Below are 27,281 nucleotides of genomic sequence, written 5' to 3'. Positions count from 1 at the left end.
AAGATATTACAAAAAAAAATTAAAAATTAATACCAAACAATTAACTAATCTTATTGTTTGTTTGTTTTTGAATTTCGCGCAAAGCTACACGAGGGCTATCTGCGCCAGCCGCCCTTAATTTAGCAGTGTAAGACTAAAGGGAAAGCAGTTAGTCATCACCACCCACCACCAACTCTTGGGCTACTCTTTTACCAACGAATAGTGAGATTGACCGTACATTATAACGCCCCCACGGCTGAAAGGGTGAGCTTGTTTGGTACGATGACGATTGGAACCCGCGACCCTCAGATTACGAGTCGAACGCCTTTACCCACCTTGCCATGCCGAGCCAAATAATCTTATAACAGGGTCTTTGGTAGAAGAATTTTCAATATTAACGTACACAGTCGTCAACAAAACAACAGTAGCAAAAATTCTGATTGTGAGAGAAAATCGTCTTTCATTTATTTTTCTATCTGTCAAGTATATATTAAGTACTCATCAATGACCTTTATATCATCAGTAAGTCATAGCCACTGGCGTAGGAGTCGATTAGTAAGGAGGAAATAGCCCCGCAAATTCTGGCTCCAATAGTTTTGCGGTAAAAATTACCCAAATTATTCGAGCATAAGCTCCGTGCGTTTCCATAACTTTTAAATTTTCAAACTGATTATGCCTTTTCAGAAAATATATTACCCACACGTGACATTTTCACTTACACCTTTTTAATTCTTTAGTGGCGTATGGTTGCGCATGAATGACATTGGAACTTTTTTTTCAAGCAACTTTAACTCATATAGTACAAGATTTTAAGGCGAATTTTATATTTGAGGGCAAAACTTGCTTGCTCCCAGAGAAAATCAAGCCTCTACACTTCTGTTCATGGCTCTTAAAGAACAAAGATTTTAAAGTCGCGATAAAGTACTAAAATTAATTATCGCATTTTAAATAGTTAACTTCATAAATATATTGAAAGTACAGTGTAAGGATACTTTCGTTTATACAATTATGTATTAAATTTAATCATTTCCTTAATAAGCCACTAATTATTTTAAAATTAAAATTTTACAATAAGTTTGTATAAAAACATCAAGAGTAAACTAAAAATCAACTTTACCAACAGTTGATGGAGAGATGGACATAATACTTGACACATGTGATTAGCACAGCTGCAACTGCACACACGTGTTGTCATTGAAACAGCGACTTCAGTCAGCGAAGTCGTACTCTCGAAACGTTTTCCCATGCGCATGATTTATTAACAAAAAAGTTTTGGAATTTCGCACAAAGCTACTCGAGGGCTATCTGTGCTAGCCGTCCCTAATTTAGCAGTGTAAGACCAGCTAGTCATCACCACCCACCGCCAACGCTTGGGCTACTCTTTTACCAACGAATTGACCGTCACATTATGACGCCCTCACGCCTGGGAGGGCGAGCATGTTTGGCGCGACTCGGGCGCGAACCTGCGACCCTCAGAGTACGAAGCACACGCCTTAACGCGCTAGGCCATGCCAGGCCCAACAAAAAAAAGACGAAATTTATATATATTTTAACTAATGAAACGTTGAGGTTTATTCTCAATTCGAACTCTCATTAGAATCACGCAAATAAGTAAATATTAAATCTCTCAAAAGCGTTTTACATAAATGTTTTTAAAAAAAGAAAAACCAAAAGTTAAAAATTAAAGGTTGAAAAAAAGAAATGAAGACATAAATGTATAAGATACTTTAAAAATCACATAATTAATAATTACGAAGAAGGTCCGAGACAAAAAATACTTTATCGAATACGTTGTAAGTGAAAAATTCCCTTTACTGGAAATCTACTAAGAGCTTTGTAAAATAATACGTATTTCAAGAATATATGCAAAACTAGAGTTTAATCTATAAATTCTATCATCTACATATATTGCTCTGAATCGCAGTCAATGGTTGTAGAATAATTACTTCCATGAAACATCACAAGAAATAAATTATTATAAGTGTGGAAACATGACCAGTACAATCGAAACTGTGAGTAATAAACAGTCGATAACGAACCAAAAAGACAATACCATATGAATGAGACTTCAAGCCCAATTAGATCAAAAGAGCAATAAAGATTTAACAAGACATCAGTGTGTGTTTGTGTGTTTTTCTTATAGCAAAGCCACATAGGGCTATCTGCTCAGCCCACCGAGGGGAATCGAACCCCTGATTTTAGCGTTGTAAATCCGGAGACATACCGCTGTACTAGCGGGGGGAAAGACATCAGAGAAAGAGGAAGTAGCTAGTCTTACGGAGCAAACCTCAGGTAAAAGTATTCCATCTGTCCTAAATTAAATAAAAATTTCAATATTTATATAAACTAATCCTTCAATCCACGAATCTATTGATGAAAAACCTTGTAATGTGTTGCTCAATGACGGTTCTACAGTTACAATAATTTGCAACACTTTGCTAATGAAAGGTGTGAAATCGTCTGCAGAAACGAAGAAAGAGGATGGATTTGATACAAACAGCAAATGGATACAAAGTTATAGCAAGTATAAAGTTTAAAGTTAAACTACATGGCCAAAAATATGTGGACACCTACCATCACAACCATATGTGCTTGTTGAACATCTCATTCCAAAACCATGGGCATTAATATCGAGTTGGTCCCCCCTTTGCTGCTATAACAGCCCCCACTCTTCTGGGAAGGCTTTTTACTAGATTTTGGAACATGGCTGCTGGGATTCGCTCCTATTCAGCCACAAGAGCATTAGTGATGTCGGGCACTGATGTCGAGCGAGAAGGCCTGGCTTCCAGTCGGCGTTCCACTTCATCTCAAAGGTATTCAATAGGGTTGAGGTCAGTGCTCTGTGCAGGCCAATGAAGTTCTCCCACACCAACCTCAGGAAACCATATTTTTGTGGACCTCGCTTTGTGGACGGAGCATTGTCATGCTGAAACAAAAGAGGGCTATCCCCAAACTCTTACCACAAAGTTGGAAGCACATAATTCTCTAGAATGTCATTGTATGCTGTAGCATTAAGATGTTCCTTCACTGGAACTAAATACCCTAGCCTAAACCAGGACAAACAGCCCCAGACCATTATTCTCCCTTCACAAAACTTTACAGTTGGCACTATGCATTTAGGCAGGTAGCGTTCTCCTGGCATTCGCCAAGCCCAGATTCGTCCGTCAGACTGCCAGGTAGTGAAGCGTGATTCATCACTCCAGAGAAATCATTTCCGCTGCTCCACAGTCCAATGGTGATATGCTTCACACTACTCTAGCAAGGCTTGTGTTCAGTTGCTCGGTCATGGAAACTCATTTCGTGAAGCTCCCAACGAACAGTTCTTGTGCTGAAGTTGCTTCCAAAGGCAGTTTGGAACTCGGTAATGAGTGTTGCAACTGTGTACAGATGATTTTTACGCGCTACGCGCTTCAGCACTCGGCGATCATGATCTGTGAGTTTGTATAGCCTACCGTTTTGTGGCTGAGTTGTTTTTTCTACAATAACAGCACTTATAGTTGACAAGACCAGTTCTAGCAGGACAGAAATTTGACGAACTGACTTATTGAAAAGGTGGCATCCTATGACAGTGCAACGTTAAAAGTCACTGAGCTCTTCGGTACAACCCATTCTACTGCCAATGTTTGTCTGTGTAGATTGCATGGCTGTATGCTTGATTTTATGCACCTGTTAGCAATGGGTGTGAATGAAGTAGCCGAACCCACTAATTAGAAAGGGTGGCCACATACTTTTAACCATGTAGTGTATCTTTACTATAAGAAGCGTTTATACACCACATGATGTGTGAGTAATTGTCCTTGAGGAAAGGTACACACTGGGAATTAACTTCATACAGAAACAGGGGTTAAGTTTAAATATCTTCACAATTTATGATTAAGATATCTATATTTATTACATAACAATCATTGCACCAAAGGCTGAACTTCCAATAACAACAAGAAGGGAGGTCATTGTACCACCATGAAATGAAATAATCATACCAATACTTATTTAGAATAAATTTAAATGTAATGATGAGGCTATAAAAGAACTAAGCACTCCAGTGTGTTTTAGAGATTACTGGTTGGAAAAACTATGGTGGATCTGAATAATAAAATATCACCATTAGGGCCACAAGAATGCTTTTGATGAGTTAACAAAAACTCTGGATTAGTTAAGAAAACATAACCTTAAGCTTAACCCCAGGATATGTGCATTTTTCCCATCAGGTGAGTTTCTTTGCACACATAACAGAGAAGTAATGTCTACACACCCATCTAAAATGAAATACATTCGGTTGGCCACCAGCAAAGAACGTGCGTGAGGAAAAAAAATCCTTGGACTACATTCTTACTTCTATCATTTTGTAAAAGTTATTCTCAGACTTAGAAAGACCAGAGCCGTTTTGTTAGACTGTTGACCATGAACAAATATTGAACTAACTGAAGAAATAATCAACTACTACTGCTTTTTAGAATACCTAACTCTTGAAGATCCACTCGTATTTAATATAAATACCAATGATTTTCGAAGTGAAAGTAGTGTTATCATATTCACAACATAGGAAAGAATGTATTGTTATTATTTACTATATTAAAACAATGAATGTTGCAGAAAAAAGGTACTGAACAGCTCGAAAAGAGCTAATCAAAGAGCTGTTCGAGTCCTAAGACATTTCCATCATTACTTATGTGGAAAAATGCTTTCACACAAGACAGATGATGCAGTAATAAATGTTTGGAAACTTTCACAATCCAGAAAATCTGATAGTAGAATGGTTCCAGAAGCTTCACGGTTAGTGAGAGGAAACTTTAAGATTGTGCATCACACTGGATGGAACAACGGAAGTGCTAATACATTATACTAAAGACAGCATATTAATGAATAAAGTAAACACCGTGAAACGTATGAGATAATAACGATAGTCACTCTAAAGTACAACAGAGTATAATCAAAAACGTAACAGTTACAAAAAAGATCAGGATAACAACTCTTCACCTTCATATAAAATGATGTAAAGATTCAATTTAACATTTTAAAATCAATAAGCCAATTATGTGGATAAATATCAAAAATGCGGGATCAATATCTTTTACTGTCACTTTTTACAAGATTGCAATATTAATTTTGATAATTTTAAATAATAATATTCTTGCTAATCATACGATTTTCAGTATATTATACTGTTTTATTTATTTATTAGAGTTATCCAAGGGACATTAAGGAACATCCAGAAAGAGTTTAGTATTAAGAGTTATATTTTTATTATCCTGATATTTCGTTCATTAGAAGGAGTTGTTTTACACTATGAAATTTTATTGCATAAGCTCTGGAAGTTTTATAGACGTTTAGGCCTTTGTGGAATATTCAAGCTTCCTGTAGAAAACTCGTAAAAATTAAAAACGATAGATTGGGTGAGTTAGAATTTATTAACGGATCTGGGCTAGTTAATACGTTTTAGTGAAATAGACAGTGAGAATTAATGAGTCTGTTCGTCAGTAACTGAGTTAATAAGCCATTCAGCATGATTGTTATCGGCTGATTAGTGAGTCAACATTTGCAAGTAAATTAGTGATGCGTACATCAGTTTTATAACTTATATTGAAATGCTATTTGTAAAATTAGGCCTACCAATGACCATAGACGTGATTTTAAAATATTAATTGTTCGTTATCGTTACATGGATTTGACTTCCCTTTATTTTATCTAGTGGCCTGGTGGCTTGTCTGTGAGTTTGTGTTCTTCCAAAGGTCTCACAGTCGATTAAGTTAAATAAGTTATTGAAACACTAATGAAATTATTTCGGCTCAAATCTGATATTCTTTGAAGAATTGGTACTTTTTTAATCGTTTAAGTTAATAAAGCTTTTTATAAAGGAATAATATTTGTATAAAATATGATAAACTCTACTGTTTATATTTATAAATAACTTACCTAAATATTTTATTTTCTTCCATTTTCACAACCATGTTGAAACGAAAATGTTTCGGTGGTGACGTAAAGAGAGCAAAAACGTAAACGACATTAAAAAAACGATCAATGAACATCCTTCGATACCAAAGTAAATTCCAGGTGCAAGCACGCAGATGTATTCCAGTAGCAGTGCTTCAGAATACTATGATAACTGGAGAGAGTATCTAACAATCAGTCACCAAGAAGTTCCAAATCAAATAAATGGAGCAACTCAGTAAATAATGAAAATTCCTGACACTAGTCAACATTAATGCATTCTTCAACTGTCACCCAACCTAAGAAAAATATCCATCTGAAATTCAAATCTTTCAATCTGATCAAACAGCAACACTCTGTGAAAAAAAACTATTGGCATACATCTCACAAAAGCAGACGTTGAGTTGGTCTGTTTATTTAGCTTTTTCACTGACCTACATGACAATCAATTCCTCACTGGATGCTCTGACTGATCTAGTCAACCTGACAACCAATTTCTCATTTGATGTTATGACTAGTCACGCATTAATCAGCAAATGGATGAACATGGAAGAAGTCAATCTTATGAAAAATACCTTTTGATTTCATGACATATTTATCACTGAATAAATCAGTTAATGCTTTGATGAAACTGAAAATGTTTGATAAGAGAAAATGTGAAGTCACGGAACATCGTCAAGTTATCCAGCGGATCAATGATGCAATTTTGTATCTTACTTACATAGACGCAGCTAGGTGAAAACTGCAATCAAAGAAACTTCTTTGAACTAATTAAAATGCTCTCAAAATATGAAGCTGCATTGAGCGAGGACGTTAAGCTCATTAAAAATAACAGCGAAACACATCTTGGGTAAAAATGACGAAGCTCTTTAATGACTTTTTTCAGTAATCGTTTCGAAGAGAAAAATCACCACAATTATTTTTTTAGTAAATAAAGTAAGAGATCATAAGCGAGATTAAGGAAGCTCGTATCCTCTCAATACAGTGTTACTCAACACAAAATGTTTAAGTGGAAGAGCAATACGCAATTGTACTTTGATACATCCATGGCACAACACCAACAATATGGGAGTCACCATTCAATCATTTCCCTCTAGGTAAGACGACTTCATATGCATACTTTTACGCAATAAAAATTAACTGGAAAAATTTGTAACCTCATTAAAATTTATGTTTCATCACCATTCGAGAGCTGATATATCTAGATTACAGCACCTTATCAAAAATGAATTTCCAGGACATATATTCACATAGTGTTTTGTACATCTGCTATCCCTCTTTCGGCTTGACTGCACTTCAGTTGTTGTCCATGCTTTCAAATAATTCTCTATACTCCAAGATAAGTTTGTGTTGTGTTTCTTTTCGTGAATCTCCAAACCGAATGTCAACATTAGCGCAATTGAGAAAAGGACAAGTTTGGAATGGAAAAGCTCAAAAGAACCAACCTACTTGGAATAACGAGATTGAGAAGTTATGCAATTTCTGTAATAAATATTTTTTTTTTTATCAGTACCACGCCTGACGCCCGGCATGGCCAAGTGGTAAAGGCACTCGACTAGTAATATGAGGGTCGCGGGTTCGAATCTCCGTCACACAAACATGCTCACCCTTTCAGCCGTGGGGGCATTATAATGTTACGGTCAATCCCACTATTCGTTGATAAAAGAGTAGTACAAGAGTTGGCGGTGGGTGGTGATGACTAGCTGCCTTCCCTCTAGTCTTACACTGCAAAATTAGGAACGGCTAGCGCAGATTGCCCTCGTGTAGCTTTGCGCGAAATTCAAAACAAACAAACAATACCATGACACATATAGAAGTGAACTGTATGTTTATATACATTTAGTACCGAGAAAAAAATGTTAATTTGTTTTAACCTCAAGCACCTTAATGCATGTAGGCTATCTGCGCTGCCTGTCCCTAATTTAGAGTGAAAGACCAGAGAGAAGGCAATCGGACATCACCACCCACCATAAAATCGTGGGTTACTCTTTTACTAACGAATAGTGGGATTTAACGTAACATTATAACACCTTCACAGCTGAAGTATATTTCAGGTGGATGTGGATTCGAATCTACGACTCTCATTAATCTAACCACCTGGCCAAGATGGATCCAACGAGAGTGAAACGACAGGATCTTTCAATAAAATATGGAAACTTTGCATAAATTCATTCTGAACAATATTCGAAAATGATTATTCGGAGTCGAAGTCGGAAGAAGACAATGAGAAACACTACAGAAATATTTTTCAAGGCTTGTTTCGGAGTGCATGTTTATGTTTCTCAGAAAGAAGAATTTGTGTTTTCCAGCCTACAAAAATATTTTTTTATCATTTACATATACGTGCGGACACTAAGCGGCACTAGTGTGTAGTAACTGTGTTTATTCAAAACTTAACGTTATCAAAATGTGCTTTCGATCTTCCCTCACTGATGAACATTTATAGTAGCTTGTAGTGGGAAACAATGACAAAGGTATAACAAGAATATTGAATACTGACAATAATGAAATGATTAATCAAGTTATTCTGTCTTCGACAAAGTTGTCAAGTTTACTGTTCGTTTACATTTCGTTTTCATTTGACTATATTAGCGTCTTATTAAATTTTTAAAAATATTTTTGTAATACACTCTAATAAGACAGCATACGCTATACATATATATATTTCTTTCCTTTCGTTTTATGTTACTACTCGCATCCTCATAAATAACAATACAAATGTAAACAAACATCACTTCAAGATTTAAGATGCATCTGAATAAACGTCTTATGAAATATGTTACAACCAAATAACTATGTTAAAGAGAGAGAAGCCCCATCAACAGTTTTCCATAAATGACCCGTGCTGGGCCAAAAGGCCACTGTTTTTATAGAATAATCTTGAAAGACCAGCACGACGGTAAGTTTTCGTTTGGTTTGTTTTTGAATTTCGCGCAAAGCTACACAAGGGATATATGCGCCAACCCTAATTTAGCAATGTAAGACAAGAGGGAAGGCAGCTAGTCATCACCACCCATCGCCAAATCTTGGGCTACTCTTTTACCAACGAATAGTGGGGTTGACGGTCACATTATAATGCCCCCATGGCTGAAAGGGCGAGCATGTTTGGTGTGACGGGGATTCGAATCCGCAACCCTCAGATTACGAGTGGAATGCCTTAACCACCTGGCCATGACGATAGTAGGACACTTTGTAATGATATTTTGAAGTGCGTTACTGTAAAATTAACAAAGAATTGGTATCAAGCCGTTTATCTTCGTCGATAATTCCACCTAATGTAAACAGTGAACAAACAGTCAAATATTCTGACTTTGGTAATCTTTATACTGATCTTTCTGTTGATTTAAAAAAAAAAAGTCTTACATCAGAAATTTTCACAAATCTGATCAAACAACGATTTGTCCTTGTGGAACATAAATGTTTCTATGGTAATATTGATTTTAAAAGGTTTCACGTCCAACGAATTTTTACAAACTAAGTTTTCTTTCACGACACTGTTTTGTACAATTTACTCAACGTCTCTTTCTATAAACGTGGGTATATGTGCGATAACTTTAACTCACAAACGCATTTATTTAAAAATTAATTTTGATTAAAATTAACTGTTAATAAAGAAGACTACAATATTTTTTACATATTAGTCATGGTTGTAAATTTATTAATAGTATTGTTTTACCAAGATTTATTGCACTTGTAAGCTTATTTAGCAAACAGAATTCACCCTAGAAGAAAGTTATTTCACTATAAATTACGCACATTACTTAGATTTCAATATATCTTTTTTGATGAAAAGTTAAATTTATTACTAAAACACATACTTACAAATAAATAGTTTATACATTTTTTCCGTAATACAAATATTAAAAAGTTACGCAATAGTGTTTACAACTCAGTGCCTAACCGATAAATTGTATTTTAACCTTATAAGATTTCATAGACACGGGCTCATGATTTTACTTCGTCTTGTTTTGTTTTTATTTTTTCACAACATTTCTTCTAACGCTTTTATTTTTAACAGCAAATTTACTCAGTTCCATATAAAATTCAACACTACTTGTGAGCGGTCATGGGAGTATTACGCCCTCTTCAAAACCATCACGACCACACTTCAATTTTTAATTTTTTTAAAAAATTCAACAAGCAAATAATGAACGATGTTAGTTCGGAAACTATTATCACTGCCTTTCTCTAGCTATTATAAGTTATATAATACTTCATTACCGCACATCATGATCTCGTAAATTTAATTAGTTTCTGGTTGTGCTGTTGGTTGTTGTATCTTTCACTGCTGGTACTTCATTATGTATCGTTAAGTAAACTTGCTAGGGCATTCGTTTTTGTATCTATGATAAATATAAATTTACCTCTCTTTTATAAAGATTTTCTTATGTTAGTCATGTTTTTAATACCAGTGTTAGAACTTGGCTTGGGTGTAATTTTCCAGATACATAGCTAGTGTTGTTGTTTTTTTATGACTATTTCGTTTTCTCTGTAACTTCCATCTGTCATTTTTTGTTTTTCAAGAACTACGAACACATGAACGATCACAAACTCGGTAAGGTTTCATTTGTTAGTTTGAGGATTTTTTGTGTAATCTAATTACTGGTATTTCAATGCATTTTGTAAGTAATTATCTTTACTTATATGAAGTTAGTTTTGTATTGCAGAATTAGTATATTGTTTTCAGCTTGAAGTATTTAATCAACCATAGTAACCGTCAACATGATTAAATGCACTTTAACCATTATAGATTTCATATGCGTGTTTATCTCTGACGTTAGTTAATGCTAATCATTTTAACATAAAGGGTTAGCTCCATTTGGTTTAGGGTTTCCTTTTGAGTCGTGATAAAGGTAATAGGAATACGATGTTGCTTGGCTTTTATGTAAGTACAATTATTGAAAACAAAGATATTGTCTTAACCATTCGTGAAAAAGGTTTATTACAATCAAAACAAAGTATACAATTATTTACAAAAAGACTGAAACTTATTCTTTATTTCCTAATATCTAAACTTTCTAATCACTAAATATATATGAATATATGCATAAAATTAATTTAAAATAAAACCATAAAATAGATGAATTTAGGCGTCAATTCGTAAACACTAACTGTACAATAATCTTTTTAAGAGTTTAGACGTAAATTAAAGAAAATAAAATTTAAAAAAGTTAACTTAAAAGTAATCTTTCACATTGGTACGTTGTTGTAAAAAGAAAGCAATGATACTAATCAGGGATCAACTAAAACTTTATTTTGTTGCTGTTTTGTTTTTTATAATCACGTTTCGATACTTAATTATTGGGCTGCTTTTGTTTTTACATCGTAATTCAACTGGATTAATGCATAGAAAACATTCACTGTAATAATGCCCCAAGTCTAATCTTGATCACAGCACAGTTCAACACAAGAATCTAAATATGGATGACTGTTTTATATGCGTCATTTGTGACGTTCGTAAGATATACAATATACTCTTTGTCGATAGTTGATACACATCTAGTCTTTGTCCTTGCAAAATCGTTTAAAGGGATGAGATTTCAGTTATTAAACGTCAAGTTACTGCAGTTTTTCACAGAAAATTGATTTTAAAGGATTTCTGTAATGATACAGTCTTGTGTAGAGCTTAATTTTACTGTGAAAAAGGCTGATAAACCAACTAAATAACACAAAATCTCAGAATTGTAATAGAACTAACCAACAATGGTTCACTTTAAACCATAATAAATTAATCGACCACTAATCATGTAACAAAATAAAACACACACACACTAACCCCACCAACTCATATTTGGAGATTATACCAAAAATAACTACCCATATAACCCCAAAACACTGATAACACTAACTCCAAGGAGCTTCTAGAGCACTGTCAATCAGCACTTTTCCTATAATACTAATCTTTAGATGTACAATCATAAACTCCACTAATAGCATAATACATTATTCTTAATATGTAAAAGTGTCTTCACATTAGAATTTTCAGTCCTTTTTTTCCCCCCATTCTTCTTCCCCTTGAATGAATACAAGTGAATCTAAAAACTATATTTGCAACATAAAGACAAAATATTGTGAAAGAAACAAAACTATAATAAAATAAAGTTGTTTTTTTTAAATGAAGTAATTTAAACACAAATACTACATTTTTTTCTTGGCAGTGGGCTTCATTTATTAATCTAATATTTTTTTTATTACTAACCAGATGGTGTTTTGGCGCATTTTGAATTTCACACAAAGCTACACAAGGGCTATCTGTGCTACCTTCCCTAATTTCACAGCGATAAGGCAGCCAATCAACACCAGTCATCACTAACTCTCAGGCTACTCTTTTACCTGAATAGTAGGATTGATCGTCACATTATAACGCCTTCATGGCTGAAAGGGCGAGCATATTTGAGGTGATGGGTTTCAAACTCGTGACCCTCAGATTGCGAGTTGAGTGCCCAAACCACCAGGTCTACTAATAAAACAAAAAAAAGCTCTGTTTTATTTTAGTGGAGTGAAGGAATAACACATGTATTTACTACTCTCAAGTACCACTTAATTTTTTGAAACAAAAATACAAATAAAAAAACGTTTCATACGATATAACACTGGTAAGAAACAGGTTAACCATTGACATAACTTTTAGTCTGGCAAGATATAATGTGTTTGTAAAACAAAATCAAGCTTATTAAAACATGTCCAACAAACAATTATTTATACATCCGGTCAGTATCGATGATCTCATCATCACTTTTTGTTAACACATGCTCTTGAGTAACAGAAATAAATATAAATCCCGATTCTGTTACAGAGTGACTTCGTTCACCAGCGGCAGCCTCCTGGTGGTAATAGCCACACCTCCATCACTGTTCATACTTTGAACGCTGTTGTGGTCGTCAGTGTCACTTGGGTTGCTATTATAGCCCAATACGTCTATTTCATCTGAAACAAAACAGCACTTTTAGAAACAAATTATACATAATCAACGAGGAACATTTATACAGATCAATGTTCACTTCCTGTAAAAGATGGGGAAAAAATTGCATCCAAATTTACATTTGTTTTGCTGCCTGTACTTCTCAATACTTATTTGCTTCTTAGCCCTAAAGTCATGTTGTTTTTTCACGAAGAAAGCTTGGAAATAGCCATTACCTGACTGTGATGGCAAGCTTTCCGAGACACTGGTGTCTCCACTCTTGAGACTGACAAGAGCTGCTCCTAAATGGTCCCGTCTACGTCTCAGGTAGCGCTGTTCTCGCAAGAGTTGTTCTTTTAGCAATTGTTGTTTCTTTTCCCTCTCCTCCAGACCCTGGTCAACAAAAAGGGTGTTTAATATCTAAAACAATCAAGATCTTTACATCAGATCCTGATAATATATATAATATATTTTAACATGCATACAAAAGTACAGAGTCTAAAAAACACCACTACACAAGTGGCAATTCAATAATTATCTACTACAGGATAATCCAAGACAGAAAAGTCCATTTATCAAGTCACGAAGATTACCTAGGGAAGAGTGTTTTTACATATTATCCAGTTTTAAAATGGAAGAAAGGAAACTGAATAATACATCCCAATTTTTAAAATGGCTTTAAAGTACTTACTTTGATAAACAACTTGGCTTTGGTCAGTAGACCTAACGTGGTGTGTCGACTAGAGTCAGGATCGAGAGGAACCATTTCCTTCAAATTTTCCATACAGTCACGGAGATGTGCCCGTCTGTAAGTTAATGTAATTCAAATATTCACAAATTTTATACCTCTTAGAGTTTAAACAAACATATATCATAAATTTTAATCAATGAACATGTGTGTGAATTACAACTTATAACCAAAATTATTTACTTTGAAGGTTGTAATAAATTATATATAATCACAATTCACTCCACGCTACTGCAAATACCGAACAGACATCTGACGGACGAATTAGGTATACACAAATTAATAATTAAACGAAAGTTTGTGTGTAGTTTAATTATAGCAGTCTTTAGAATAATCCCTGAAGAAAAGCTTTATCTTAATAACGATTTAGCATTTCACAGTTAAATCAAAACTGTTAACTGTAGCATGAAGCACTTTACGAAATATTAAATATATACTAATAATAATCTGTCGACATTCATATTTTCAATTTGCCATTTGATAAACAATAACCTCAACAAAGTATAAAATCGTCACAGTATAGCATACTGATAAATTTCCATTTAATCAATATATTATGGGGACTAACTTCATCGAGAAAGCTCAATAATTTCAAGTTACTGATGGGAAAGTTAGGAGACAGCACACATTAACACGAAAGTGCAATCTATAGCTTGCCACCCATATAGCAAGTACACTTTTATGTCACACCTTCTGTACCATTTCAATTTATCCCTTGTTCAGGTTATAGGCTATCGTAGTTGACATCAAGAAACAAACCAACAAAAAAGATTAGTTTTAATCTCAAAGTCCTTGATGTGTAAAACAGTTAACCACTTCCGATTTGAACGCGTGTAATAATGACCTCGAAAACGATCCAACTATTGACATCAGTCATATAGTGGATAGCTCAATTAAATAAGCATGTCATTGAAACTGTTGATTATACATCGGTTGCAACTTTAATGTTAAAATTCAAAGTCACAAACTGACCGAAACCTGGATCTTTACACCAAGGTCATGACTCTAAACGAGTATTCAACTCCGAGTAAAGGCTTTTTTTTTTCATTTCTACAGAATTACGACTCCCTCATAGTACTGTACAAATGGCTTGGGGGGTATGAATTTCACACTTCTTCATATAAATGTGGAAGGGTGACTTGTTGAACGTTATAGATCACGTACTTCGAGTAGCGATCTGAGTACTTTTAACTTGCATTTATGTCACATGTTTACAAATATATTTTATGAAATTTGTTTCGCCCGCTGCATATAGTTTGCGTTGTACACACGAATTTCGCGCATCATCATATATACTTTTTTAAATGGAAAGGTGGCTCGTTACATGCTGTAGATCGGTCTAACCTCATAATAAAAATCAGTGTAACCAAGAAATAAAATGTTATTAATAAAACATCTGTGTGTTCAACACCCTTTCTAAAATACTATCTAAATTATAATTTACTGATGACGTAACACGTTCTACTAAATTCATGTTTTTTATACGCGAAGTAGCTCCATATTTGTACTTCAAAGAAGATGCTATACCATAAAAAGGTACTGACCTCTTTAACACGTGCTGCAGTGAATTGAGATTAATTCATGCTTGAAGCACGTGATAACAGGCATGTCAGAACAAACAGCGTGATAATGGATATATAGAGAAATACTATATAATATACATACATATTAAAGAAATGCTATAGATTATATATACATATTCATAAGTGTTAGTAATTTGTTTAAACAAAACACTTACAAATGCCGCTTACTTTTTATCACAGTAAAAATGAATGGAAAAATAATGTCTGCAGCAAAGTTGGATAAAACATTTGTTCTTAATATAAAAAACAACACAACTATTCTTATGTATCTATAAGTATAATATATATTTTAAGAAAACGCATCCCTGAGACATCAATCAGAAAGTACACAAATCGTATATTACAGCATCTACTTGGTGAACAATGTTGAATATGCTCAGCTTACACTTGCATTATACCAACTACTCTGGCTAAACGAGATATTTCTGTTTGAAAGGCAAAGCATTGTACTGAAAGGCGAATCCTGTTAAATAAGCTTTCACGTCCAATATATCATTTTGTTTTTATTTCTGTTTCATTAATTGTTCTGAAAGAGACATATGTATACATTTTTATGTAAACATAATTGTGTTTCAATATGGTGTCTTTATTGCTAATTACTTTCAACCGATTGCTTTTAAAATCGCAACACCGTTGGAGTTCACGACGTCGCTTTACTTTTGATGTGGTTAACTGAATATTCTATTTAAATATTACAACGAACTTTTAAGATTTTGGATTTTCATTCCAGTCATTCTTCTCAAAATTAATTTCATCTAAAACACCAGTACTACGAAAGCTTATTTAGACTATATTTTACATATAATTTACTGTTAATTTATTTGTCAGAACAATGTAAAAATTCCAGCATCGGTTCAATTATCAATAAGAAGAGCTTCAGTAAAGACAAAAATAAATTCTTGATACAGCGCTACTCTGAACATCATGTTATTCTTGAAATTTTATTGTTGGTTTGGGTAAGTTGAATATAATACAGATAGACAAGTCACATTCAACTTGTTACACCAAGTTATTACGGGTTATATCAGTGATATTCACAAAACAAGACTGTTTTAAAAACAAACACGCGTACACTTCTGCTGGATTGTGAAAACGACAGTACTGGTGTTTAACTCGTGATTTAAAACAAATAAAATATTCTAAATTCTCCCACTTATAATAGTGACTGACAACAGTAACAATGACACTTAAAGCAAACTATATTACATGTTACACACTAAATGGCTAAACAGAGCAATATACAGATAAGTGTCCGTTTTGGCCTACAAAACTGCTTGTGCTACCTTTAGGCTTCTAATTTTAAATGCGGTCACATCAGCAAATGTATAGCAACACTACATCTAATATACCTTTAGATGCTATGTTCTCTGACATAGTATCTGCTGAATCGAGTTTTTAGCCAGAACTCGAATTTTATCTGTATGATAACTAACATAAAACAAAATATTAAATTCGTTTATAGTTATTTCAAACCTTGTAATTTCTTTTTGGTTTCAGATAATTAAAAAAAAAAATTAACCCGCATTTGTCAACAAAACCAATATCATAACAATCTCAGAACAGCTGTTTCAAGTTATGTCAGCTTTCATATGTCAGGCTAGACTTATCGTATGGTAATCCAACTAAGTAACATTTAAAGTAATTCTGACATATTTCAGTTTAAACTTTTTTTTTCGTCTTCCGAAGCTACAGGCATTAATATAAACACAGCTGCTCATATTACGTTATTTATTATTCAAGTCCCACTCAAATAATATTTCACTCACTGAAAACTTGCACAACTTCCCAAACCATCACGCGACATTTTTATTTTTTTATTTATGTCTTGATAAAGAAAAGCCTTTCCACATGTACACTCAGTGACTAGTGGTCTCAAACAGAATCGTACGAACATTGTATGGGTAAACAAGTAACCTAACGACTGCTTACTACCAGCAGGAAATACATTTCCTATCAGTAAACAACTTATGAACAGTCTGAACAGATATAACCCAGAAATGTTAACATTGTCAATTTAATAAAAACAAAAAATATCGTTAGGTTATTAAACACGTCTTATTTTTTTCCAAACTTTATCTAATTAATAGTTAGATGTAACTAAAAGTAGTAAGTACAAACTAGCTTGATACATCTACATGTAACAACTGAATGTATATATGATAATCACATTATTCATTCAGTTCACTTCCTGTTCAACAGCACTATTCAACTGTCACTATAAATGTCCAGTGGTCTTACTATGAAGATTATTTGTCATGTCACACTCTAGCACTGATTTTATACAATCTTAAACAAAACTGTATACATGTGGTTTATAGGTGCAAAATAATTAATAATTAACTTCTATATACAAAACACACAGACATTTCTTAAGTTTACAGGAAATGATTATGGATAACTAAAGTTTTCATTGTCTCAATATATTATGGGAATCCAAGGTACCTACATAAAACATCAGGTATCATCCAATATATATATAGCTAAATCAGAACTTTTTCACAAAAAATGTATTATGAGATATGGGCAAAAACAAGTTTTGTCAAACCTCATAATGAAAATCAGTGTTACCAAGAAATAAAATGTTATTAATACCCAATATTTAACAGTCTTGAAACAACATACTATGATAAATAAATATGTTTGTTTTGTTTGCAGACACCATACCATGTACAAATGAAGATAGTGTTGTCTAATAATATACTATGGACAACTAATGTTAATCTTGCTAGCAATATATGAAAAATGTATATTTTTCAACCAATATATTTACATTCAAATCTGGTTTTGTCTGACTATGTACTTTACACAACTATGTTTAACCTTGTATAACATATTAACATATCACACTAATAAAGCTAGTGTTATCTAAACATATACTATGGAAAAAATAACATTCTTTAAGAATGAAAGACCATCCAAATTAGTCTTGTATCATAATTTTCTACAGTTAAGTCTTTTCAATTAATCATAAGCATAGGGGCTTGATTTTGTCCAGGGGTCAAACATGTTTTGCATGAAAATACAAGAAAACCATACAGTGCTAGTGAGTTAAAAAGATGCAAGTGAAAATGTTATGTATCAGTAATTTATTTTCTAAAAAACATAATTAATTTGAAAATATAAAGGTTATATATATGTACTGAGCTTTTACACACATATTTTGGGTGATTTTTGCCCAAAAAACTATTGAAGCCAGAATTGAGGGGAGTAATTGCCCTCTTGACCTCCTACTTCCTACACCTATGCCAACAATAAATAAACAGCCAAGTTTGGTCTTACCAGAAAGTGCACGAGTATCTCTGCTTAGTCTTGCAAAACACAACATATATTGAACAACTAAGTACGATCTTGTTTGTACATAGCATGAACAATGTATGATCTTATTAAACAAACTGAATATCCAAACTTTGTCTTTTCTGACAACAGAAATATTGTAGCTTTGTAGCATGATATTGTCTTAGAACATAATAGACAACCAATTTTAATTTATTTTTATAGCAACATATAAATAAGTAGATTCAGTTGTATCAAATTGTAAAAGGGCAGCTATGTTTAATGGTATGTAACAGCATATAAACAACTATATTTTATATTTTCTGAATTTATAGTCTTAAGAAAATAAATAATTGTAGAAGATTCAAGTAAATTTAAACTGTTGCTATAAGAGAACACACACACACTCCTCATAAGTCTTAGCATATGATTTTATATTATTTATATACTTTTAGTGAGAGAGGCTTATGCATCAAAAATCTTTTGTTATCCAAGATTGTTTAATTAACTTTTTACTATAAGTTTAAATTCATTTTGACAAAATAAATATTTTAGAGTTGCATGAAAATGATCACATAAGTAGTTGAAACATCATACCTGTTCTAAAAACAAATTTTATTTACTATAAAACTTGTAAGAACACACACTTAACAAGCAAGAAAATAAATTAATTCTTTGTTTTAACTAGAAATCTCCAGCATCAATCAGTTACTTCAAAAAAACTTTTCCTTTTGCCCTCATCAGAAATGTTTTTAGAAATACTTTTGGGCTTTGCACATTTTTCTTATAAAATTTACAAACTATTGAAAATCTGCTTCTCTACAAAAACACATCTTTTATTTCAAAAGACTACACTGGCTTCACTACTTGATGTTTAAGTCAAATAATTAATGCACTGTCATAACCTATTCAGTTTTATTTTTCTATCAAGGTAGTTAGCTTTTGAAATGGATTCTCTTAACATTTGATGGATAGAGAATTTCAGAATGTTTAAATTAAAGCTTGATGAACATTTGAATGATAAGGGCTGTTTTTTTTTGTTTTTCTTAATTTGGTTTAGAGGGTGAGATGTCAATATAAACAAGCAGGTTCCTGGTTGTCCTTAAATTACAGTTCCTCATGAGTCACCCCCCAGATTTACAATGCTAAAATTACGGGTTTGATTCTTCTCGGTGGGCTCAGCAGATAGCCCGATGTGGCTTTGCTATAAGATAACACACACACACACTCCTCATGAGTCTTAGCATATGATTTTATATTCTTTATATACTTGTAGTGAGAGAGGCTTATGCATCAAAAATCTTTTGTTATCCAAGATTGTTTAATTAACTTTTTACTATAAGTTTAAATTCATTTTGACAACATATTAAAGATCAAAAGCTTGATTATGTGTAAAATAATTGATCTGAATTATGATTTTTTTTAAGTTTCACTGCATGGTTTACACACATAAAATAAAACAAACAAGTTTAACACTCCTACGATAAGACGTTTCTAGTCCTGATTTCTCCAAGCCCGTTCCCCTGGCTGTGGTTTCACTAGATAGTAGATAGGGACAGTGGGAATCTCGTTAATCCATTCATTAATGGATTTAAATGGCAATTTCATTTAAATACAAAATTATTAGCCTAATATTAATAACCTTTCAAGTTGTTCTGGGGCCTATTAGGCCCCACTTTTCGTAGGAGTGTTAAAAAAAATGCAAAAAAGCCAAGTTATTTCACTAAGCCTTTATTAAATAGGTATAAAGCCATCAAACATATTTTTTTAATTTAGTATGAACAGTTGAGAATTTTGGAGATACATTTCTGAAATAAGGCAAAACTAAATATGTAAAAGCTTCCATCTTCTATTTCAAATAAATACCAAAGAGTCAGGGGGCTCATTATAAATATAGGAAATTTCAAATCAAACTTAGGAAGTAAAGTGCCCATACACAATAAGATTTTAAAGTGGTTTTTGTTTTCAAACAATAAATTAGCAAAATAATGGAGCAATATAAACAACTTTTTAAAATTATCATAAAATATTATATATTTTTCAATCATACAATATTCGAATTTACATAACTCATTTGTGTAATACAGCTTTTAGCCTTTTATGTGTATATTAGTATATAACTTTAAAAATATGGCAGAAAAAGTAATGCCAGTGCTTGTGAGAAACTTGTGATAATGTTAGGAAGAAGAATCTACAAACCACACTTGTTAAAAACTCAATATTTTAAGCTTTAATGGAAAAGCTGCACATGAAAGATTTCAGAATAAGTTACTATATTACAGAAGACTCAAAAACACCAGTCCACACCAGTCCATACTAACTACAGTCTAATCAAAGCAGAATAACCTTAACACTATTAACAAGGAAACAGTGATATGTATTTAAAAACTTAAGCAACATACCTGTTTTTTTTCCAACTCATTATGTGTTGTTCTGAAAAAAACAAAAATAAAAACCAACAAACTGTTAACATTAACAATTTACATGAATTACTATATAATATAAGAACTGTTTTATGCAGCAAATATAATTTTTTAAAATGCTTGTGAACATCAAGAAATAAACTATGGGAAAATATCCTGACTGTGTAATTTATCAAGACGGTCAGTCCAACAACAATGATAATAACCTTATATATGGAAGTATATTATGCTAAAGTATTAATAAGTTGCCACATATCAACTTATAACTATAATAATGTGGTTTTACTTTGGAGGAACATATCACAGGTAAATAAACATGTATTTAATGCCCAACAGAGACCTAAGATGTTCTTCGCTTACAAGATATTATGGTGCAATAATACTCAATCAAAACAAGGAAATGTTAGAAGGTTGTAGTTACATGATGCACTACAATAAGTGTCAATTCACAACAACTTAACTACACAATGTATGATTTGTATGCAGTTACTTAAACACACCTGCAGGAAACTATCACTTCTAAACATAACTTTAAAACTCATGCTACACTTAAATGATGCAATTCATAAAATTCACATCACATTTAAATTGAAACAATTGTTTATATCTAACAAAATCACTTCCTGACAATTCACAATGACAAGAATAAAAAATATGTGAAATTGTGTAAATAGCAGGATTCATCAGTTTTTTTCAACAGTAATGAACTAAACTATGCAAAACTGTTAAAACCAAGATTCATTGTAATGTTTCACATTATTCAACAGAAATAGTAATGTTAGAATTACTACAGGAAGTTACACAAATTTGTATCATAAAGAACTGTCAATCCTACCACATTCAAAGAATGGTTCATATGATTAAGTTCTTTCAGCCTTCATCTTAATTCATTTGGTATATTTTTCTGTGAATTATTATAAAAATTTAATCATTTTATAACTTCCTTTTTCTATTAAAATGCACACTTTTCAACATAGCCTCTTTACAATTTTAAATGTGACACTGTCTGATATCAGTAATATGAAAAATAGAATTATTTTCACAAACTTCTGCAAATTCAGGTATTCCAAGTATATTACTCAATATATTCACCTGTTAAAGTGCCCTTGTGAGTCTGACTTTTTTGAAACTGCTCTCCTGTGTCTAAAGTCACATGATAGTGACAATGTTGATGCATAACCATGTTCAGCTTCTGAGAGAGACAAAAAAAAAGAGGAACAATATAAAAAGCATAGTTTTACATGATATATATGTTCCAAAAGCATAGGACTGGTTATGGATGAAATGCACAATCAATTCATGAGAAAATTTAGTGGTCTCATGATTTTAGGTATACCACTTGGAATAAACACCATGATTGATGTTGATGTCAGAACTGATGCAGTTTTTTTCAGGAAGCAAAGTTTTACACAACAGACTGACATCTAAGTGTGCCAGTTATGCACAGAAGGATATAATGAAAAATAGTTTGTCATACAGGGCTTTAATTACATAATAATAATTTTATGTTGTTATTTTTAAAATAAATGATACTCTAATTGATCAAACAATATCCAAATAAATTATGAATATCTAGTATATCTTAAGAAAGGATCAGTGTGATATAAGGCTATATCCCAAATGTAAAATACATGTTAATTCAAGTGCAATTTTTAGTATACTGTTTTAATACATATTATCATATGCTTGAAATATTGTATGATACTTAAGAGTACTGGAAGCAAATATCAAGAAGCTGTTGCAAGAATTATGAATGACTGTTTGAGTGTAATTTTAATCACCTATTACTAGCTAAAACAAATTTTTCATAATGGATAATGACCATCCTGTATCTTAAGAGTTACAATGAGTTTAAAGACACTGGAACTGGTTATGAGGTGTAGTTCTTTCCATTTACACACTTAATACTGACAGTGGAATGGACATGATACTTTCTACACTTATTCATCAATGTTTCCATGCTTTTTGTGCCACTGGAAAACAAAGGTGGATAACATGGTAGTATCTCATCTAGGTCTGATACAAGAATTCACACATTTTTATCACAGTAATTCTTGAGTGGATGAAGAAGCAGAAATAGCTTGAGGACACTTGTTTTGAATTCTATGCAAAACTACTAAAGGATTATTTGTGCTAGCTGTTCCTAACATAACAGTGATAGACAATAGGGAAAGCAGCTGGTCAAAATCACCCATCACCAACTCCTGAGCTACTCTTTCACCAACAAATAGTGGGATTGACTATCACATTATAACACACCTATGGTTGAAAGGGCAAGCACATTCAGAGATTGGAGCTTAATCCACAACTCTCAAATTGCACATCAAGTGCTCTAAGCACAAGACTATGCCAGGATTAAGGGGGCTTGATCAAGTGACATACTTCTTTCAATCGCAGGTGCCTTCCAGCAGCACATGTAGTGTGCTAACTTCCAGGTTTAAATCTGGACCTACACAAAAAGGCATAATTTGAATGTACAATCACTGGAAGAAAATTGATGAGGCATGGTACATCAAGAAAAATTGTCCCTATCAGAAAAACTCTACCCTCTTTATACAGTTCTGGCATTTGTAAAATGTCAATGCCAGTCTTGCTGAAACACAAAGCAAACATTTTGATACATTTACCTGTGAAGGTAAGACATGCTTCAACAGGGTTGGATGACTTAGAATGAGAAGGTCTGGTGAAGATCAAATTAAATGGCATCCATATTAACATTTATATTTTCCTTTCTATGATGAATGTCTCATTAAATAATTGCTTTTGTAACAGTCTACATCCATGCAGAAATAGTATTTTCATACTTGTCAAATGAAAATTATTAGAAATATTTATTTGTAGAAGTAATAAAAAAAACTTTTTTTTTGTCCATGGGCACTGAAGTAACACATAAATCAAGTTCCACTTTGGACTAAAAACACCCCACTTCCAGACCTAGCTACAGGCTTTGTTACCTAATTTTAGGCTTAACAAAAATTTAAATGTATGTTTGGCTTTGTGCAATTTTCCTTAACATTTACCTTAATTATAGTTACAGCATGCTAGTTTAAATTGTAAAATATCACATTTCACTTCAAAAATACGTACTTAAAAAGGACAACAAAGTTTCAATGCAGCATCACAAATAGAGTATTAAGAATCCAGATAAACTAAAAAAGAATCCCATCTTGAAATGAAATCTCAGTTGTCAGCATCATGTGTGTACTTGACTATATTTTCCAAGTCATTAAGAATTATTAATAATAGTGCTCTTTTGAAACACTCTGTCATTGTACTTGTTTGGTTATCATTACTTCAAATAACAGATAACATACTGTTCACAATTAGTATATAGTGGGAGCATATCATTTAGTATTTAGTACAGTACTGCTTACCTTGTAGCTTTAGATAATATGACAAGAATATCACTTCAATACATTTATTCAATACCTTTAATAACATGAGTAGGTTTACCTTTAAAAGCATTTTGGTTTGGTTTACACTTTCTTCTGTGGACATAGTAAGAAGAAATTTTATGTAAGAATGTCTGAAATGATAATTGTGACAGATTTATACAAAATCTTTACCATGTTTTTCTATGTTATTTTCTCTGTTTCTGTACATTTACTGACGATTTAGTACCACTAAACAAGTTGACACCTAGTCGTTTCAAGTTTAACGTGATACATATACAATATTAAACGTAAAATCATGGCTTAAAGTACTGTTATACAACACATTCAAATTTAAACTTTATAATTGTTAGTTTTAAAGAGCTTCACAACAATGGTTACCATGACATATAAGCAATGTCTTAGACCTTTGCTTGTGGCATTTTCTCCGTAACCTCCAACTGTAATTATAACAATATAAGCTGTAAGTTCTAAATGTAAGAAAAACTGCACCATTCTTACAGTTACACATCTACAACCAACCTGGTGTGTACCCCAGAGGTGTCCCTGAACTATAATGCAAACTGTACAACCCAAAATTTTCTTGCAAGTGGGTTGCGCATAATCCTTAAGTTAAAGTACAGTTCATTACCAGAGTGACTGTTAGATTACTAATAACTATAACAAAACAATTGCCCTTTACTTCGACCTAAACAGCGATCCTATCTAACCAACGTGCTTTCCACGTCAAAATCAGCTGATCGCTGTTGCTTCGAAACGTACATCAGACACCATGTTGATTTTTGTTATAAACTGAAAAACAAATATTCTGTATTAGGTGCAATGATTATACTATAGTAAAATTATTTCTAGCACCCACCTCTTTCTCTTCTGTCTAAGTATTCGGCAGCTTGTATAAGTGCTGCAATGCTCATCTCAATCAAATAGAGAACAACAACCAATAACACACAACACGAATATGGCGGTCCCTTAATCCTTCGTTCCCTGACGTTTGTTTTGTTAACATCGTTCGATAACATATTTCGAGTGCACTCGGATTATTTTATTTATTTATTTTTTATTTTTTTACGATCAAACATGAATTTTGTAAACTGATTGGCCACTTTGAAGTAAGTCTGGTGTTCGGAAACCTTCCGAACACACCCGAAGTTGTTGACCAATTAATATCAATGTTTGTAACGTACTCTTCAAAATACCTCCACGTGCTTTTCACGTTTATGACAGGCACTTCTGATAGTTTGGATAGGAGCAATATTATTAAAAAAATTTAAAATTCACTTGAAAATACACCAATATAAAGTACACTCCGATGGAAACGGTTCGACTTAGAAAATTAATGTATAAATCAGTAAAATAAGATAAAACAAATAAGTTTATAATGTATTATGATCTCTGGAATATTTATACTTGCTAACAGAATTTCATGCATTCTATTATTGAGAGAACATTAAAGGTTTATTCCTGAGGCAAGAAAAAGAGTGCTGCAATTTAAATAATCCTAAAAAAGAAAGAGGAGCATAGAATAATGTTTATTTTGTATTAATCGAGATACTTTACAATATCTGCTTAATCGAGTGGAGAATATAAGAAATGTTCACACTGTAACATCTTTCACAGGTTATTTTTCGCTTCAACAGCAGGAGGTTATACTATTACAGCTTTAAAACTAAGGACTACTTTACTCCGTTTTTCACATAACAAACCTCATCAAACAAACTATAACTTTATAATTTGATGTAAGAGATTTATTCTGAGCAGAAAAAATTGAAATTAATTAAGATGCTAGATTTTATTACATAATCAATTTCCTTTTCTGTTGTGCAACTCAAGAATTGAAAACAATTAATTTCACAGCCTGTATTCGCTTCTTCTGTGTTGGTATTTGGGTATGTTAATTTTTGAATACCCAGGAGGGTCAGGTGCACGAGACCTCTTCCTCCATACCCCTTCCTCCTCACAGTCTGTAGTTTCACTGTGTCGGTATTTGGGTATTGATGTTGTTAAATACCCAGGAGGGTCAGGTACATTTGACCTCTTCCTCCTCACAGTCTGTATTAAAGTTTAATTACTTGTTTTGAATTTCGCGCTAAGCTACACGAGGACTATCTGCGCTAGCCGTCCCTAAATTAGCAATGCAAGACTAGAGAGAAGGCAGCTAATCATCACCACCAACCCATAAGCTACTCTTTTACCAACAAATAGTGGGATTGACCGTCACATTATAACGCCTCCACGGCTGAAAGGACGAACATGTTTGGTGTGACGGGGATTCGAACCCACGACCCTTGGATTGCGAGTCGAAAGCTTTAATCACCTAGCCATGCCGGTCCCCGTATTAAAGTTAAATCGACATTTAACATGTATAATATGTATTTACATTTATTATGACAGGATAAAAAATAATTTAAATTCTTTTTTTATAGCTACAAAATAATGTATATAATTAAAATTTTACTTACTTATAATTATTAAAACAGTCCATAACATTATTCATGTAAATAAAAGTTATCCACTATATTTTGATTTATTTCCAAAAGATTGTTGTTGTTGTTGTTTTGAATTAAGTACAAAGCTACACAATGGGCTATCTGTGCTCTGCCCACCATGGGTATCAAAACCCGGTTTTTAGCGTTGTAAGTTCGCAGACGTACCGCTGAGCACTTCCAAAAGAGAGAGAAGAAGAAAAAATAATGCCCAAGTTAAAAAAACTACTAAAATTACTTGAAACATAAACAATCTGATAACCAGTTAATTTAATATTTTCAACAAGTAAAATAACATCAAACATATATGCAAGAATAAATAAGATTGTTCAACATTGAACACAATGAGAAAAAAAAGGCATTTACATAGCTTCTCTAAAACTTGCAAATTCCATTTTGACTAAAGAGAAAAAATTAATTAGTACTTGAAATTGGGCTATATGTGGTCTACCCACCAAAGGTTCATAGCGTTATAAGTCCGTAGACCTGCCGCCGTTCCACTGAGAGCAACATTTATTTATTTATATTTTGACTCAAATCTCAACGTTTCGGTTTATACAACTGCGAAGTA

At 32.9% G+C, this 27,281-nt stretch overlaps 1 protein-coding gene across 2 annotated transcripts; it reads right to left on the bottom strand.

The window, feature by feature from the left end:
- Nucleotides 1-10,825: 10,825 nt before the first annotated feature.
- LOC143254109 (max dimerization protein 1-like) lies at nt 10,826-25,230 on the bottom strand. Of its 2 annotated transcripts, none has more exons than XM_076508900.1 (6): nt 25,087-25,230; nt 21,928-22,027; nt 20,820-20,845; nt 13,500-13,618; nt 13,045-13,201; nt 10,826-12,834 (listed from the first exon to the last, which is right to left on the bottom strand). In XM_076508900.1, exons 1-6 carry the CDS (start codon nt 25,139-25,141, stop codon nt 12,698-12,700), a joined length of 594 nt encoding a protein of 197 aa, XP_076365015.1. In that variant the 5' UTR covers nt 25,142-25,230; the 3' UTR covers nt 10,826-12,697. The 2 variants fall into 2 exon arrangements, with proteins under 2 accessions (XP_076365015.1, XP_076365022.1); XM_076508907.1 differs by having other exon boundaries at nt 13,500-13,614; nt 20,815-20,845; nt 25,087-25,225.
- Between the last annotated feature and the right edge of the window lie 2,051 nt (nt 25,231-27,281).

Source organism: Tachypleus tridentatus, chromosome 1, assembly GCF_004210375.1.
Source record: "Tachypleus tridentatus isolate NWPU-2018 chromosome 1, ASM421037v1, whole genome shotgun sequence".
NCBI classification, from domain to species: domain Eukaryota; kingdom Metazoa; phylum Arthropoda; class Merostomata; order Xiphosura; family Limulidae; genus Tachypleus; species Tachypleus tridentatus.
Note: the sequence above shows the minus strand (reverse complement) of the source record. Positions and strands in the feature narration are given on the sequence as shown.